Source organism: Nymphalis io, chromosome 12 (assembly GCF_905147045.1).
Source record: "Nymphalis io chromosome 12, ilAglIoxx1.1, whole genome shotgun sequence".
Classification (NCBI taxonomy): Eukaryota; Metazoa; Arthropoda; class Insecta; order Lepidoptera; family Nymphalidae; genus Nymphalis; species Nymphalis io.
The window spans coordinates 3,125,720-3,145,277 of NC_065899.1; the positions used below are offsets into that span (position 1 = coordinate 3,125,720).

Here is a 19,558-nt window from a genome sequence, read left to right on the forward strand (position 1 = left end):
GCAACCGGATACAAAAGCCAACCCACAAACTCTAGAAATAAGAAGCGAAATAACAATACTGCATATTTTTAAATTAAATCTGTGTTCTTCAAAGAAGATTTTTTAGGGCTTCGTACATTCAATTGAAATGGAAAACTCGCATTATATTTTTAAAACTTGCATTTCATTGCTGTTTCCACGACAAGAGTGTGACTGAATGATTACAATAATCTATCAGATAATGTAATATTTAATACAATATTATTGGACAAATAAGAACATTAGTTATATAGCAATAATAATAATTATGCAAATAGTTTTTTTTTTATTTGTGCGTGACTGTGAATTGTGATAGGACGGTGGAATTAAGAATTAACGATTAGGCAACCCCAAAATACTTACCTTGAATGTCATTACGTCACGCATGGCTGGAAGTACTTACAATTGCTGAATAAAACATTCACTCAGCAGTTATTATAACGGACATCAATCAACCTGTCACCGTCTATTTTCTACGAAAATTTTATTTCGTCGCTCGTCCTATGAATTCCATTCTCTGAATATCAACACTAATAAAAAAAACCATTGTATAGTCTTGTGTGAAATTTCGTAAGGTTAAGCTGGTAGTCAGTATAAGTAATTGATTAAAGTTATAAAATATTGGATTCTATTAAGTATTTTCAGAACAAATAGTCCAGTCTATGCACCAGAGCATGGACTGGATAATTTTCCAGGTAAATAGTTGGGCGCGGATTAATTTCCGGGACGCACCGCTAATTTTTTAAGAGCTACGAGTACATAAGCTTTAACTACTCATCTCTTGCCAGTTATGTGCTTCAGAGGTTAAATGCTACTTTACTTTGCCAAGTCAAGACAAAATAAATTATATAACCTGCCAGAGATATTCCTTCTCATTCCACAGGGGTTGTTTCTGAGAGCTCTGGTCCTTCCCGGTATGAGGGTGTTGTGTTACGTAGATGACACCCTCATCACCGCGACGAAGTGGGACTTTGGGAAAACGGCACGTCTGGCCGAAGGCGGAACAACTCTCACCGTGGATCGGATGCTGAAATGCTGGGCCTGAGGGTCTCAATATCCAAAAGGGAGGCCCTCCTGTGCCATGGTCCACGAAGAGGCTCCCTACGAGGGGCGAGTATAAAGTAAAGGCCCAGATGAGGTATCTGGGCCTGATCCTGAACAAAAGATGGAGCTTCGGGCAGCACTTTGTCCAACTAGGCCCGAAGCTAATCAACGCTGCTGCTGCCTTGGGCCACCTCTTACCCAACATGGGAGACTCAAAATCACTATGCCAGCGCCTATACGCCGTTGTAGTGCGCTCCATGGCGCTGTACGGTGCACCCATTTGGGTGAACGCTCACCGCTCATAACAAGCCTCTTCTGCGGAGATCGCAGAGTCAGATCGTAGTGGTGAGGGCGATACGTGGTTACCGTACGGTGTCGTGGACGGCGGCTACACTTTTTGCCAGCGATCTGCCCTGGGAACTCTAGTCGGAGGTGGTCGCAGAAGTGCACTGGCTTCGGCCAGATCGAGTGGCTACCCAGATAATCCTACTCTAAGAAACACGTAAACGCATTTTTAATACTTTTAATACATGTGAACCGAGAAAGCTGGTTTTTGAATATTGTGTAAGGAGTAAGGAAACATGGGGGGCGTATTAGAAAAGCTTAACTTGAAATTATCGACTACAATTCTCTTTGAGTTTCCTCCGCTTAAAGAAAAGTTATTATGGCTCCAAGTTTTAAATCTTAGTCAGTTCAGAGTTATGCTTTATTAAAAATGGCAGTTTAAATAATAGCCAAGTAATGCCTTTTTCGCGTAGGTAATCCAGGTAAGCAACAAGTGTTACCAAGTCAAGACTAATACGTCGTTCATTTTTTTTATTATTCACCGATTTTTCATTAATAGTTTTTCAAAATTTCTAAAAGATAATGACGTGTCAATTATTTGGTACCGAGTGTTCGCCAGGCATGAGAGATTTGTAGGACCAGCCTTAAATGAGGTCATAATAAATGCAGAGTAAAAATGAGTGATTTTTGTATAGACAAATTCGTAACTAAATAAATAAAAGCAACCTAAAATTGCTTATTATTGGGTTTTATTATCAAAAAGTTCCATGTGACTCCGATGGTAATGATAGATAGGTAGTTGTTACTAGTATTAATTCACAGCATGCATTCTATTTGGGAAAAACATTATTTTTGGCTATTTTTAAACTGACGTGCTTAGTAATGTATAACTCTCAACGGACTAAGATTTAGAACTTTGCGTTATCGTAACTTTTGTTCAGCTTAAAAATACCTATATATCCAACGACGTGTAATACATACGTCACTATTGAAGGGTGGGATCAGAGTTCATACAAATCCTGGCATCATCTTTTACTTTTATTTTATTTTTATTTTTTTTTAATTATTATACATAATTATCTACTGATACTTGCCCGTCCTAAATTGGGCATTATTAATTTCTATTGTTAGAAATTTTACAACATAAATTTGAAAATTACATTTTATCACACTTAATAAATACAATCATAGTAATTGAAGTAATAGTTAATTTAAAAAACTTCTTTCGAAACGAGATTTTATTTAATCCACGTCATAAGACAAATAGAATGACACAACTTTTTCTACTGACAAAAAGCTACTTACAAAAGTAACATTTAGATTTGACTATGTTATATTTAATATCTAATTCTTTCTGACACAAGACGTCTTTGTAGTTTTTTTTGTTACGCCTAATAAGTTCGATTCCATAATTGACAACTGATTCGTAATAATAAAAAGGAATGGTCAACATTACAAGAAAAATTAATGTTACTCTGTATTGATTTCCACAATTCAAGCTTGCTGATCTACCTCAAAGTCAAACTGCCGCGCCATACACTCGATTTGTCGCGTCAGTTCACATACAGTCAGAATATTCAGTTGACAATAATATTATTTCTCTATTGAAATATAAAATATTCTAGATTGATCTTTTGAGATATTGGATAGATTTGTTTTTTCGCTAATTCGCTGACAACTTAAATAATTATCTTATATCTTCGTATAATTTAAAATAACCTAGTTTATTTCATAGATTTTTTTATTTATAGAATGAAGAGAATTCTATTAATAATTATCATAACACTTTATTTAATATATAATATAGAAATCAAATAATAAAAATATTTTAACCTTTAAATTAAAAACTTAATTTAAAATACACTAAAAACTTAATGAATTTTTCGTTAAGCTATTAATCTTTTTTTTAATAAAAAATAATATAATCATTAGCACATATAATTAATAAAAAGGATGTAAACTTTAATATAAATTTCTGATTTGAATATGAGCACTTTAAAGTGTTTCGATAGCGGCACATTGAAATAGCTATTATTAAATAATAACTATAATTATTAATATATTTTACTTAATATTTGTACAGCATTTGCTTAAAAAAAATTGGACGAACTCGGATTCTTTTCTTATTTTATATGAGTTCATTTTTTTAATACAATGAGTTAATTCAAAAATATTTACTCAATAATAAAGTTTATATGGTACTCATTTTAATGAGTTAGAACTCATTTAGAAAGTACGCTTGTCGCATTTTTTGTCAAAGTGTTTCACAAAAACAAGGTAAAATAATCATTTACCCGCGATGAAATTTATACGTTATGTCATTAAAGTTATGACAGTAAATATACGTCACCTGTTTTTGAAGCTGATATTATAAAGATATATTTGTTATAATCTGCAGGCCTGCTGAGTAGACTGACTCTTCAACAGTAACTAGTAATGTCCGACTATTATTAGAATATAATGTAATAGATTAGGCCTCCTTTCATTAAAGAGGAAGGCTTAGAGTTTAATCAACCACGCGGCTTTATTGTGAGCTGATGAATACACGTGTTAAAAATTTGTCACCAAACACATACAAGCTTCTTCACAATATTTAATTCCACCGCTCAAGATGAATAAATAATAATAACAACAAATAAAGCACATGAAAATTTAGTTGTCCTTGCCCCGGTTGCGTTTTAACAACTTCATTTTCTCTATAAAGAATCAGTTAAACATCATAAAGTGATGAATGGCAAAGAGTATTGTGTTCGACATTGCCAATTAAATCTGAATTTGAATTTTAGCCTGACGTCATACCTTTGTTATTCACTATTAGTATTTGATTGAATGACACTTTTATAAGAAATAACCATAGCTTAAAAATGCAACAAAAATAAATCACCTCTATTGCGAGATCCTGTTGTACGTTTTGTTTTTATCGATGTTCGCGTTTTTCCAATAATTATGACCATTTTCGCATAATCGAAATATTGTTACTTATGTTGTAGGTGACAGCAGCAGGGAAGGCAGTGCTGGTAACGGGATGTGATAATGTTTTAGGAAATGCCCTGGCCAGGAGATTGGATGACCTAGGATACCACGTTTTTGCAGGCTTTCAGAGTAAAGCTGGTAACATTGACGCAGATATGTTAAAAGAAGATTGTTCAGGAAGATTACATACTCTTCAATTGGATATTACGTCCGAAACACAGGTCAGTTGATAAAATATTAAGCCAAGCAACAAAAATAAAAATGTAATAATACATGATACTAAAAAATACATGCTTAATAAATCCAACGAATAAGCTTTAAAGCTTCCATAATTTATAGACAATAATATTTAAATTAACGAGATTATTAATTAACAAAGTCTAATAAAGGCCGATATTATACCGTGTACCGCTCGCAGCTAACATCAATTTAACCTTGTACTCACAATTAATAAAAATGGAAAATAACTATTTCTTCAGCTATAAGCCCGCCTACTCGCAGACTTGTCTTTGTTGTTGTTTTTAATGTTTTGTCAAAATTTATAAGTTCATCCGGACGTCCTTTGTCTTAATTAGGTTTCTTATTTGGTTTGTTGTTAGAAAACATTTTATTTAAATTTTTATTTTAAATATTGTTGACTATATTGGCTTTGAGAGTAGCAAATATTCTTTTGAAACATTTATTGGTGCGTCTTGGGAGTTAGATAAAGCTAAAGCGCAAAGTTGCAAATTCCTTTTTGTGTGCTTCGCAGTATGAGTGTGTGCAGTGTGTTTTGTATTATTATTGGCATTGTAAGAAATGTTTACATATAAACACGAACCATTTTTATTATTGAAAAAAAAAAACATTTTTTTTATTTTATTTCACTCCATATTTATTTATTGGTCCTTTAATTATAGATTCTTACATAAACGATCATTTTCGATCTGTCACATATGTCGGGCGTCTCTTGACGGCGACATGTATTTTATTTTATGTTTACTAATTTAAATATGTTAACTAAATAACGAATTACAAAATGAAACTGTAATAAATCTTCAACCTAAATTTAAGCGACCTCACTCGTTATTTGTGTATAACTATTACGTAACTTCGGTTTCCAGATACTCTCGGCATCGTTGTATATTGTTGATCATCTGCCAGAGGGCGCTCAAGGATTGTGGGCCATCGTCAACTGCGAGTCATGGTGTGCACTCGGGGAACTGGAATGGGTGCCGTTCTCGGTGGTACGAAGAGCAATGGATGTTAACCTTTTAGGTAATTACTCTACACAAATACACCGTACTGCCCCACTCTGCTGTTAGATGGCTGTAAGAGTACAAGTTGCTTATTGTATCACATAGATGGCGGTAGGATACTGAATAGGTTTTCAGCAAACAACTTCATCCGTACATTTATTACTGCATATTAGAATTCGAATATAACAAGCATATAAAAATAAGCTACTATATCAATTTAATACAACGTAGTTTCTTCTTTGCACGATAATGGTTAAAAATATTACATAGTCATAAGTTTTAAAATATTAATTTTTAAATATTAATTTTTGATATTATACTGAGATATTTACGTAAACATCATAATGTATGAGTTATCAAGGAATGACAAAGCTTACTAAAATTTATTTCATTCTTTTTATGTCGTATAAAAATTACATATTTAGATCATAATAAATTAATCGTGTTTACTAATTATATGATTGTATGTAACATATAAACTTCAGCGATAAAGTCTGTTACTTAGACAAAAACGCCTCGTTTAGTAAATCACTTTTATGTCACTACATACATGACAGATCTCGTATATTTTTATTAGTCGAACCAAACGCTTTTATAAAATATCTGATACCCATCCGCTTTGTTCATCGAAATATAGATTTTAATTTACATCTTAAAATGTATGTTATTGAGTACGAAACATATATTGTTGTAAGCTAGGAAAAGCCAATTAAAAGATATTTAGCTTTTAATTAGTAAAGATATTTCAATTAATATTTATTTGTATATAATGAGATATTTGTTATAATCATAACAATGTTTTGATAGTTATACTAGACTTTTTTTTATAATATAGGTAGGCTGACGAGCATATGGGTCACCTGACGGTAAGAGGTCAACGCCCATAGACATTGGCATTGTAAGAAATGTTAACAATCGCTTACATCGCCAGTGCCCCCCACCAACCAAAGGAACTAAGATGTTATGCCCTGTAATTACACTGGCTCACTCACCCTTCAAACAACAATACCAAGTACTGCAGTTTTGCGCTAGAATTTCTGATGAGTGGGTGGTACCTACCCAGACGAGCTTGCACAAAGCCCTACCACTAGTAAGACTATACTACTATTGTTTGTATGATCATTAAAGAAAAACTATATTTATTTTGCATCTACTGTGTAACGCTCGATATTGTCGAACAAAATCAATTTAAAACTTTGTATCCAACTGACTAACTATGTATAAAACAAACATGATGCCAGCTCCACTTAAAGCCTAGTATTTCATGAACGTTGTTTCATTAAACTTCTGCGCCAGTGATTTCATTCATGACATGGAATGAAAATTGTACAATATGTTGAGATGACTTTTCTTTATAATGACGTACTTAATTAAATACGACCGAGTTTGTATGTGTCTTTAATTTGTAAAAAATATGAAAACATGGAATATGCTAAGGCATATATGGACTAGAAATAGTGTTACATGAATATCTCAAAACCCGCATGGAGCAGCGAAGTCGAAATAGCTTCAAATTTTTTTTACATACGATGTATTTTGACCAGTCAGAAATTTGTAACAAGTGTTTATGCGGATAAAATTTATAGTGAAAAAGAAATGCAGGTGGAAACTTGTACCAGAAACCTAAATACGAATACATTTTGGTTTTAATAACATAAAAAGCCAATTATCATTTCATTTTTCTATTTTAAATGATCGAACGCCTCGAAGAGCCGAAATTTAGGTTATCTTAGATTGCGCTTGTATCAAATTTATATGTATATATGGTCGACATACAAGTAATTTAGTTAGTTTGTAATTAAGAACAATAATACTGTCTCTATTTTCGTTACAAAGTTCTAATATGTATCCTTTCAAAATAAATAAATTGTATACTTACATTTAAAATATGAAAAGGGTATTTTGTTGAATACTATTTAATTATTTACATTTTATTAATTCATTGAACTTCAAATGAATAATTATTAAATTCTGTTATGAAATAGAATATAATTATTGTCACCAAAAACAGGTAATTGATACAACATGCAAATTAATCTTTATTGTAGGCAGGTTCAAATTCAATTACTTCGCAATATATGTTTTTTGTTATAATAGATTTACATAAAAGAGAAAGATGTCAAGCCCTTACTGGACTGTTAATGTAAGGACATTAATGTAATCATAAAATAATTCATGTTGTACTTTTTACGAAAATGTAAAACTGTAACATCAAATTAACCATGGGAGATACTAAATAGCATAAACTAAACATTAAAAGTATATACCAAGCCAGCTTAATTGGACATATCTTTACAGGACCAGCTCGACTAGTTCAAGTGATGCTGCCGCTGGTTCGACGGGCGAAAGGTCGTGTTGTATTGGCTTCGTCTATCCTGACCCATGTTGCGGCTCCAGTACGAGGTGTCCACGCCGCGTCGCTCGCAGCGCTCGACGCCCTTGCCGCTTGTCTACGTCGAGAACTTAAGCCACGTGGCGTCGACGTCGTAAGTCATGATGCTCATTATATTTTAGACTATCTTTAGATTAGACTAATTGAACACAATTCTAAAGTTACTTCAAATAACGCGATAAGGGCTCACAACATCAAAATGGCCCTAAAGAACAGAGACAATTTGGTTTTCGCGAAGCTTGCTGGAATCACACACAAAAAAAGTTTTTAAATTAAAGAAAAAATATTTAGTAGATTGTTTTTGTTACGGACAGTTTTGTGTTTTATTATTCAACTTGCCGAGTAAATATGACTCTTTTTTTGCTTCTTTTTAAGTAAATTATCGATCTGATTTGAATTGCTAGTTAAAAAAGCAATTCAATATAATGTCAACAGAAAAATGTCTCATAACTGTAACCCGTTCAAATATATTTTGGATTTATTTAGAATATACACACAAAGTATACTTCGTATATTATATATTGGAGAGAAAATATGTGCAATGGCGTTTATAATGAGAGAATATATGTTATGATTTCTTTAAAAAACTAAAATGGTGGAAGGGCTTTGCAGACCCATCTGGATAGGTACCATTTATTCATCAGATTTTCTACCGGTAAACAGCAATACTTAGTTTTGTTGTGTTTCGGTTTGAAGGTTGAGTAAACCAGTTTACAAGATTGGTGGGTGTGGCATTGGTGATGTAAGGAATGATAATTATTTCTTACATCGCCAATGACTGGGCGGTGGTGACCACTTACCGTGAGGTACTTCATTCGCCTCTCCACCTACCCATATTAAAAAAGATTAAATATGTTCCACACCTTAATTAACCATTCTATTTGAGTACTAAATTAAAGGTGTAATGTTTAAAATTTGGTATACATTCTATTATAAACAATAAATTATACAAACATTATGAAATAAGAACCCTTAAGTGTTCATATTAAATGCACAAAAAATATTATTTCAAATATAATTTTATAAAATAAACACACCGTTTATTGGATGCTGTCGCGTCATTACACGACGTAGCGTTATTATCTCTAAATTACGAGGCTTATTTACTACCCTGAGTGAGCCGTAAATATTTTATGCAACATCACACTATGTACACAATAATATCTTCTGATACTTTACAATATGTAATGTTAATGTGTAAAAATACTACGCATTTATTGAAAAAAAAATTGTAAAATAACTTAGTTCATAATAGCATAACACAAAATCTCTAATGAACTACCAACTAGCTATTTTTAAAATTTTTAGTGCCTTTGAAATTAAAAAAAAATAGTTTATAAAATTATTCTTTTTTTGAAATCTTGAAACCTGTGATTATTGAATTCCAAATATTCAAACAAAAATACAAGTTTCAATATATAAACTATGTAAAAACGAAAGCTTATATGAGTCTAGTGTTTCAAATTAACAGTAATCACCTCATAATGGTAAAGTTATTAAGGTATTAATTGTCTTAGAAACTAGTTAATCTAAACCGCATAGTAACTAGCATTCGCAGTCGTAGTAATCTTGATTATAAACACGTCATTAAAATGCCGTATCAAAAGCTGTGGTTGACTGGGTCGCGTAATAGGTCTGAAAAGACTTGAACTTCTAAGAATATGAATTTGCATTGAATTTATGAAATCATTAATTTAGTTACTCTTAATTATACATAACTGCTAACACGAAAATATACATATAAATTATGTACAATTTTTCCAACGTTATTATGTAAACGAAATAATTTTATGTTATCAGAATTATTTAAATAACGACGAATATTTAATAAAATTATTTAATATTTACAACTACTTAAACAATAACCTTGGACTCCTCTACCTTTAAAGTAAATACTTTTTACTAATGGATACTGAATTTATGGACATTTGTGTTAATATCTTGTGCTCGGAACAATGTGAAAAATTTTAGAAAAACTGCATGTGTTCAACCAACACGCATTAGAGTGGCGTAATAGAATAAGCTTCTCAAGAGTAGAAAGAAGCCTTTACCCAGCGGTGGGACATTAACATACTGTGACTTAAAAACTTTAAAATGTCTTATGCTACAATATTTTTTTATGTTTTTTTTTTTATAGAATAGGAAGGCGGACGAGCATATGGGCCACCTGATGGTAAGTGGTCACCAAACGCCCTTAGACATTGGCATTGTAAGAAATGTTAACCATCGCTTACATCACCAATGCGCCACCAACCTTGGGAACTAAGATGTTATGTCCCTTGTGTCTGTAATTACACTGACTCACTCATCCTTCAAACCGGAACACAACAATACCAAGTACTGCTGTTTTGCGGTAGAATATCTGATGACTGGGTGGTACCATTTCGACCCAGACGAGCTTTGTGCAAGCTCGTCTGGGTCGAAATGCAATAGAAGTTGCACTATTACAATGCAAAAATCCCTGATAGAAAAATAATGTTAACCTAAGGAAAGTCTCAGTTTTTATGCTCTGTTGAAAGATCCTATGTGTACGTAATTTTACTTAAGAGTTTATTGCAAAACTCTTAAGTAAAATACTAATTGGCCCATATTAATATTACGCTTTTACCATATACTACCTGTTCTGTCATACATAATCTGGTTACATTATATAAACGGCTATGTAGCTTGCTTGCGAAGCCGAAACCAAAACGTAGAGTGTCAACGCTGTTACTTCCAAGATTCAATTAGCGGGGATAATTCGATTCGTGAAGTTTTAGAAACATACTTGTTGAGAAACCCTCTCTAAACTTGTTTGTGCTGTTCAAAGAGCTCGGAACTTTCTGATCGACTCTCTTTCAGCATCGATTAATCTTCATTTTACAAAAATCGACTATTTGTTTAAATAACTTCAAATAAATGTTAAAAAACTATACTAACTTACTTAACATTATTTTCATAATAGTACCCTTTATAGTATTTTTTTATTTTTAACCGACTACAAAAAAAAGGATTCTCATTTAAATTGAATTTTTTTAATAATATTCAATGTAATAATTCAAATTAAAGTTGTATGATATAAATTCTATCTAGAAAGAAAAATAATTTCATTTTATTATATAAATTATTCGTACCGTTAAAGGACGAAAAGGGTTTATGTAAAAGAATTAAGATTGTCGAACTTTCGAAGTGAGGTGTTAAAATAAGAGGAAAAAAAATCACGAAAGCAAAGATGAAGGACCTTGGAAGGATGGAAAAGCTTATTAATAATAACTTAGATGGCATTTTTCTTATAATACCAATAGTTGATTATTTTATATAAACAATGTGTTTGCTCCTTTCATACAAGTAAATAATAAATTCGTGTCAGGTGGTCGTTGCCGCTGGCGAATATACGACGGGCAGCGCCTGGCTCTCAGAGGAAAAACTTCTGGAACAAGCTCGCGATATGTGGAAGAGGCTTAGCGACGAACAAAAGGGTGCCTACGGAGAAGACTATTTCGAACAAGCACTCCGCAGCTTAGAGAAATATACTAAAAGCCCTGTAAGTACAAGACATTACTACAACTTTTCAACAACACTATGTTACACATTCTAATCGCAATATTTTTTCGTTTATTTTCTAATTTCACTAGTAAAAAATGAACGTAATAAATAATTTATTTACGATCTGAAATTACTCGAGCGCTACTTGAGTAAATTAAATCCAATTTAGTTTGCATATGTCGGTCACCTTTTGTGAATATATGCAACACTAAAATAAATTAAAAACCTCCTGTTCTCACATTTTGATTACAATGAAACAAAAGCTAAAAGAGAAATTTTTCATGTCTGCAGGCAGAGCTCGTTTTGTCGCGTTGTAAGGGTCATTGAACTTTATATGTCACATTATTCACATGCCTTTGAAAAGGGTAATAATTAAAACCATAGAATTATATTAAACCCATCAAAGTTATATCTTACAAGGCTTTAGACAATTTTAGGCATAAAGTACTGTAAAATTTAAGGGCTCAAGCCCCTTACGAAAAGCTTACCATACCTACTCTTTCCTGTTTGTTTTTCTTAAGCTTATCACGATTAAGTAAATTATGTCTTTTCGCCTTTGGTGCACTTTTAATGTCTGCGATATTGTTAGCGTTAGCGGCCAAGTTGTTAGTGTTCTTGCCTGTCTTTGTGCTGATTTTTTTATATTATAATTACTACTTTTTCATTCCTTGTCGTCTGCTAAAGTTTTATATGGATTTCCGCGTTGGTTTTAAACCATTCATAAAGTAAGTAAGTAAAGTAATTCATAAGTCATTTGTAAAATCGAAATATTCAATCTGAAAATACAAATGCAAAAAACATGTTGTTAAGTATATTCTATTTTATATCATGATCATAACATGTAAATATATATATTCTTTCGTTCTTTAAATGCATTAAGGTAGAATCTACCAATCCATTTAAAAAGTCTCATTGTATTGGAAATATGCTTTATTGAGAAAAGTACCCGCACTGGAGCAGCGTGGTGGAATAAGCTCCAAACCTTCTCCTCAAAAAAGGGAGAGGAGGCCTTAGCCCAGCAGTGGGACATTTACAGGCTGTTACTGAGAAAAGTAGTCTATGTAAAATAACGCTATGGCTCACGGGGGCGGTGCAGTATCGTTGAACGTGGGTGAAGCTGCATGAGGCAGCTATATTAACAAATTTAAAAAAGGGTGTACGTTCTCAAATCGTTTTTTTATGTATGTTGTTACCTCAAAATTTAATCATTTATAAGCCAATTTGGAAAAATGTTTTTTTATTTGATTGTTTGTGACATTTCATGTATTTCCAGTATAGTCCCATTTTTTTGTAATATAATTCTTATAATAGGATGCATGAAGAATTAAGAGATCTCCTCAAATATTATAGATATAAATATAGCGATTTTGATATATTTATCAACAAGTCAAGCATTTGCATTCAGAAAGTAGAAATTTGTGAACTGGAACTGATGAAGAAGACAAACCTTAGATGGTCACCTAAGTCAACTTTCCGTGATAATTTATTTATTTGTAATATTATATAATACGAAGATGCAATATAAGGTACTTTTCATTGAAAAGAGCATTAGAAACATGTGATGAGGCAGAAAGGCTCTATTGCTACATAAGAAGATCTTTAAAGACTGTGTATTTATTCTGAAGAACTTTCAATTGGCAATTATAGATTTTGGATTGCTTGCGATAAATTTTATTATTTAATTTATAATATGTGATATAATTTGTGATTATTTAAATATTGAATTATATTTTGACTTTTTCTAAATCTTGTACATTCACAGACAGTCAGATGTCTGCTATAAATTTAAATAACCGAAAAAATATAACATCATCGGCAAATGGAAAACGTATATTCAGTATCGGCGAATATTTGAATAACTATTAAATAATAAAAATATTTTTATTAAAATACGTTATAAATAAAAGGGAGAGGAGGCCTTAGCCCAGCAGTGGGACATTAACAGGCTGTTACTGTACTGTACGTTATAAATAATTATGCCACCTATAATTTGTTTATTTAGCAATATTTCTTCTCTTTCCTAGGTTGTGTGGTAGAAATTGCTTTATATAAATAATATATAAAATAATTATCGCCTATTTGTAAAGTTCTTTAACGTGCATAATTTCATTTTAATTATTATAACTCTGATATCGCGTTTACTAATATTTGATCCTCCAATATTTCAGTCTTAACATAAAAAGGGAAAGGTATTCGTAATATAAGCGATTGTAGTATGCACTTCGTTTATCGGACGTTTTAAATCTCTTGATGCATCGCTACAAACATGACTCGTTTCAGGCGATATTGCTAACCCGTGTAGTGTTCACACTATTCGCCATGCTCATACCGGTTACATAACAGGGTCATACATCCATTATCACAGCCATGCAATCGGGAACGATGAACATGCAATCAATTACATTTTAATATAAAATTTTCAGTATAACAACAAATTAATATCATAATTATCGACACAAAATTTTCTATTCTTCAAAATTGTAGAAGATTTTACTTTGTTCGTGAAAAGATTAATTATTTTTTCATTTTCAGGATGCTGACCTAACTGCGGTGACTCGCGCGTTAAGCGACGGTGTGACCCGGACCTTCCCACTCGCCCGCTACACCCCTGTGTCCCCACGCGAGAAGCTCAAGTCTTTGTTAGCCGAACATATGCCTCGCTCGCTGTACGAAGGCCTCTACACAGATTAAAAATCTTATCTACCATCAAACAACTTTTATTAAAACGTAAATTGAATGCTCTTAAAATACTAAATTTTATTAAACGACATTGTAACCCTAGTTATTTTAACTTTACATATATGTAAAAAATTCTAGTAAAGACCAAATTACTGTCATAAATTTTAAACTAAAATTGTATTTTGAACAAGTTTTCCCTTATGCTAAATGAGGCCAGCTCGCCGTTGAAGCTTGCATGAATTATGTAAGCTTTTAAGGTCGAGTAAGTTTGCTGATCATTTATGCGAGCATCTAACACTTGAACACGTATACAGTATCCGTTTTACGTGACGTTATTTGTAAATTAGGGTTTTTTATTACAAATATTTAATATCAGTTTCCCGTATACGTATTCTGAAAATTTAATAAATAGTATTTGCCATAATTGAACCTAAGGTGAATGGAGACTTCCGTTAAGCATAACCTCATTACATGCAATTATTTAAATTATTATTTTTATTACAATACTGACAATGCTTGCGTATTATTTTATATTAACTTTTAAACTTAAATATGTACATGTTTTAATTCTTATGTTGGTTTTGCTTAGCAGTTGAATATAACAAGATTATTCGTTTAAAGCTTGAATGCAAACCAATGTAATGTAAGTATTCAAAAAGGAACGAATGCAGTTTTATTTTTATTTCATTTCAATCGGTGCATTGAATTCTGAAAATGAATTCTATCAAATAAAAGAAATAATCAGTAAATTAATTAATTCATGTTTTTGTACAGTATTAAAACTCATGGTATTATTTATTTTATATTCTAAACATCACTAAACTTTTAACTAAATATGAATAGCAAATTTTCACTAGCCAGTTACGAGATTTGAGATGTCAGACACACGTGTTCGTGAGCTATGGTCGCTTTAGTGATTGATCTTGCCTTTTATCGTGCAAATGTTCTACATTAAACGTTATCTATATATTTCTAAGCGTATTGCAATTTATTATTCTTGTTTCTATTTAGAACAATTTTTTAAATTATATATATACTTATTCATAAGTAATAGTAATGCATATTGTTTAGTTTTGTTAGTTATTTAAGGTAGACAAATTGTTGTGTTTTAGTAGATTTATCTATTCTAGCTTTTTGAAATACAAATCCAACGCAATCATGAAAATAGCAACAAATATGTCGTAATAAATCTCTTCGCTGAACGTGATAGAGTATGCATTTAGTATCACATCGCGCAAATATTTTGTAAAACGTTAACGGATTTTCAATGAATAAAACAGCAATCAATACATTAATTGAAAACCATTAATATTAAACAAATTATGACAATGAATAATTTCTAGACAATTTGAGCTTATTCGCTACATTTTTAGTGCATTTACGAGAAAGAACACGATAAATTTACTTTGGCCTAAGTAGGTTTTTGTAAAGCATGTTTGTTAATATTAAAATAATTGGACAAATTAAAAAGTTTCTTTTTATTTATTTTTTAACAATGTTTCATCAAACCTATAAATTATTGTAAATGAAAGGAAATACACTCGCATCGCTCATCATCATTATAATTTATTCATAGTTACGACGGTGACCTTGTTCACGTTAAAGTTTATGCTTAAGTCTACAAATTCATCTGCATAATATCAACCTTTGTAGATACAAAGTACAATATACAGCTACAAAACTGTTCAAAGGATATTTTAAAACATCTTTATAAATTGTAATAATAACAATATATGATGACATAACATACTGCAGACAATATGCAGTATATTAAGTTAATTATGTTTCACGACTGTTCTGTTGCCTTACTTAGAAAGTTTCGAGCCAGTTAGGATATTGCATGACCTTGAGAATACCGAATGCAGTATTATTCTACTGGCGCCAATGCGTACATTGAACAGATATACTATATATTGCTTATGTATTATTACTCTTTGTTAATCAAATTTTGTTATTATTTTGATTATAAAAACATATATCACACGTAATCATGTTACAGTATTTTCAATCATTGGGTATCATGTGTATTCTTTCAAAATATATAAAAAGTAATTGAGATTTCGTTATATAACAGAATTGGATAAATCAATATATATTTTTAAAGAAGTAAGTAATTAAAGCATTTAAGAAAGGATATTTTTTAAAAACAGTCAATATTTTTAATAACACAGAATTATAAAAGGAGGTATTCACTTTCAAAGTTTAAAATACTCCAAGTTTCGTAATTCTATATTCGAGAGTTCGAAGTCTGCTGGTGACTTTGTGATCTTAAAGGACAGTGAACGATAAAATAGAATAAAATACCAAATTTAAATGAAATGTCTGAAGCAAATTTAATTAAAAATATCTCAAACTCATTTATATTTATATCCATTAAAACCATTTAAATGAGTTACGTAACTCTTAGACAATTAAAAAACGCAGTTTTTGTTTTAACAAAATAACCCCTGAAATAAATTAAAAAAAAAAAACATTATAATATACTAATTAATTCCATCAAACTGTGATGCTATCGTGACCGAGATACGAGTAACATAACAGGGTAATTTACATTCATATGAAAAGCCTGTGGAATAAAAATAAATAACCAAAAAATGTTTGATGTTTGTACATATATTTACGAGAATATAATGAGAAAGTAATTTAAAACTATATGTTTTAGATATATCATTTTAATTACCGTATGTTATGGTGTATTTGATCACATTAAGGTCACATTATATTTTGTCATCATCTAACTCGGGGTAACTACGGCTTAATTGTCTTTTTATTTTCAAATCACAATGCACCTATTATCATTTAAGAACCCGGAATTATATATGTACAGAAATAGATATAAGCACAAAATGTTATTAATGTACCACAAAGCAGACCAAATTACCTTCATTGACAACAATATAAAATGCCCCTGGCAGCCATCTGAGACCGGATAGGCTACCTTTGACCTCGACCTGAAAACCTTGCGGGAAAGGTCACACTGCAGTAAACTATACTCGGGAATGTCACAACATAACTATTACTACGACAACGGTTTAATCGAAATATTTGAAATGGGCAAGTGGAAACTATGAGTAGTTTAGTGTCAAACTATCATAACATTCTACTTACAATGGAACTTGAGCTGTCGTTTTACCTGTAACTGAATGGTTCAATAACCGACATCACTGTCATTTCAAAATATTTGTTGTACATTGAATCGCTCTGGCGGATTAAATTTCGAACTTTTATACAAAATATGTTTATAAGATAGCCTGGGACATTTTTCACACACGGCCATCTGATCCCAAATTAAGCTTGTACAGAGCTTGTACAATGGAAACCAGACAACCGATATACTACATATACTATTTTTCTTTTTGTAAATACATACTTATATAGATAATTACATCCAGACTCAGAAAAAACATACGTATTCATGCACATAAATATCTGTCCTGGGTGGTAATCGAACCCACAACCTTCGGCGTGAAAGGCAAGCATCCATCAACCACGCCAACCGGCTCGCAACGTCGTTTAAATGTAAGTATAAAATATAGTAAAAAATTAGATATCGTTGTAGTTGTTTTTGTTTGTACCTATATATTATGCACACATGTATGACTGTATGTGTTCATTGCAAATATAAACTAAGCACTGACAATTGTAGTAGCTATTTGGTAAGGGTGGTTTCCGAGATTGAATTGTTTAAAATTCTTTTAAATTAGATTTTAAAATTTACTCTATATTAGCACAACTAAGTAAAATTTTTTGCATTAAAAATCGATATAAATGTTTTAAGCTGTATAATCTCTTGGTATGAACAGTAATCTCAGACCTGCTTTCTGTCATCTCGTCACTATTTAATTAAAATAGTCTCCAAAAAGTTCACTCATAAAATATAAGCTCAATACAAACAAGAAAATCTGTCTTCACAAATTAAAGGTTTAATCCTTCAACCGTGGAATGTGATAGATCTTTTGAATATAAAGTTCAAAATATCAATCAAATAACAATAACATAATTGTTCTAATATTTTTCTATGAAAGAAGTCGTTTTTAATTTGGATCAGTAGTTTTATATTATGTTAAGCTCATGAAAAACAGACGTGGGCGGGTGAGGTCGTGTGGGTATGACGTATTAGCGCAATACTCAAGATCGCATGGCATGATATTGATCGTATTTCAATATTTGTTTGTGTACATATGTCATTGTTATAAAGAACACCACAGTAAACCCTACTTTTCTACAAAGCCGGGTGTTGCTAATATATTAATAAAAAATAATCTTAATAAAATGAATTCATGCGATCCTTAGCTATTCATCCGATTGAGATGACACTTTGGTCAGCAGTATAGCGATCATCAGCGTAGGCTCTGGTAAAAAACAAAATTAAAATTGTTTTCTTTATATGTTTATACTTTAATATAAATATTTTGTGTTATACCCTTATACCGGACCTATACCTTGGGAAGCCGGGGCGGGTAGCCTGTTACTATACAAAATATTATTTAAATAATTAAATTAGAGCAATATGTTAACATATGCATATTCATTTATTACATAATATATCTGTAAATCAGATCGTACTAATGTAACAGTATAACAACGCAATAAAACAAAACAACGTAAATGGATTGTTAATTATATCATACATCAATTTTCAAATCTATATACGTTAAGTGACTCGTATAACTAACTAAAGCATTCTAAGTAATTCAATAGAGAGGATTTTAATTTACACGACGAGTTTATTTGAACCGTTGATTGCTTACACGTGCAAATATCAAAACAAGAATAGTAGCATAGAGAATATACAGCGAAGCGGTAAGTTCGTTGTAGTAGCTTATGCATATCATAGCTTGTGTTTGCTCTTTTCTCTCAATTCAGCTAGTCGGCTAGTAAATAATTAAAACACAACTAAAGCTAAAATATTACAGTTTCTACATGTAATATAACTGTAAAATGTTCATGTCTGTACATTGAGGATACACATATTTCTTGGTGATAAAAAGAATACGTTGTTTTTTAATTAAACGTTTGCGTCTTTGGATATCTGCAAACGCTTCGTAGCGCTTTACATAAAAACACATTCCCCCAAGCATACATTTATTTTCCTTTGGATATACGAATCAAGTCTTTTTGTTTTATCGCAATCGATCTGCAATTAAAAATGTTTTATTATTTTTTGACAATTTGTTATATCACCTTTTATTAAGTTAACAGATATCACTAAATTAAAATAGACTGATAAATCCATATATTGCTTATAGGTAGATAAGTGGATTAGTGAATGGGTGTACAAGTTGATAAGTATATTGTAGTACAATATATGTATTTCGTACAAGGTTTTTTTTTAAAGTGAAAAAGTAGCAGAATGGTTTTATTTCTTATTAGTATACTGTTAACAACTTTCTTCTTTGTAATA

General features: G+C 31.4%; 1 protein-coding gene across 1 annotated transcript in view; it reads left to right on the top strand.

Moving 5' to 3' along the window:
- LOC126772214 (D-beta-hydroxybutyrate dehydrogenase, mitochondrial) overlaps positions 1-15,634 on the top strand; it is a 41,153-nt gene extending 25,519 nt beyond the window's left edge. The window contains exons 4-8 of the mRNA XM_050492480.1: positions 4,338-4,541; positions 5,424-5,577; positions 7,857-8,044; positions 11,300-11,473; positions 14,008-15,634. Of these exons, the coding sequence (XP_050348437.1) occupies positions 4,338-4,541; positions 5,424-5,577; positions 7,857-8,044; positions 11,300-11,473; positions 14,008-14,166 (879 nt within the window). The 3' untranslated portion in view covers positions 14,167-15,634. The remainder of the gene's footprint in view (positions 1-4,337; positions 4,542-5,423; positions 5,578-7,856; positions 8,045-11,299; positions 11,474-14,007) is intronic.
- The last annotated feature ends 3,924 nt before the right edge of the window (positions 15,635-19,558 follow it).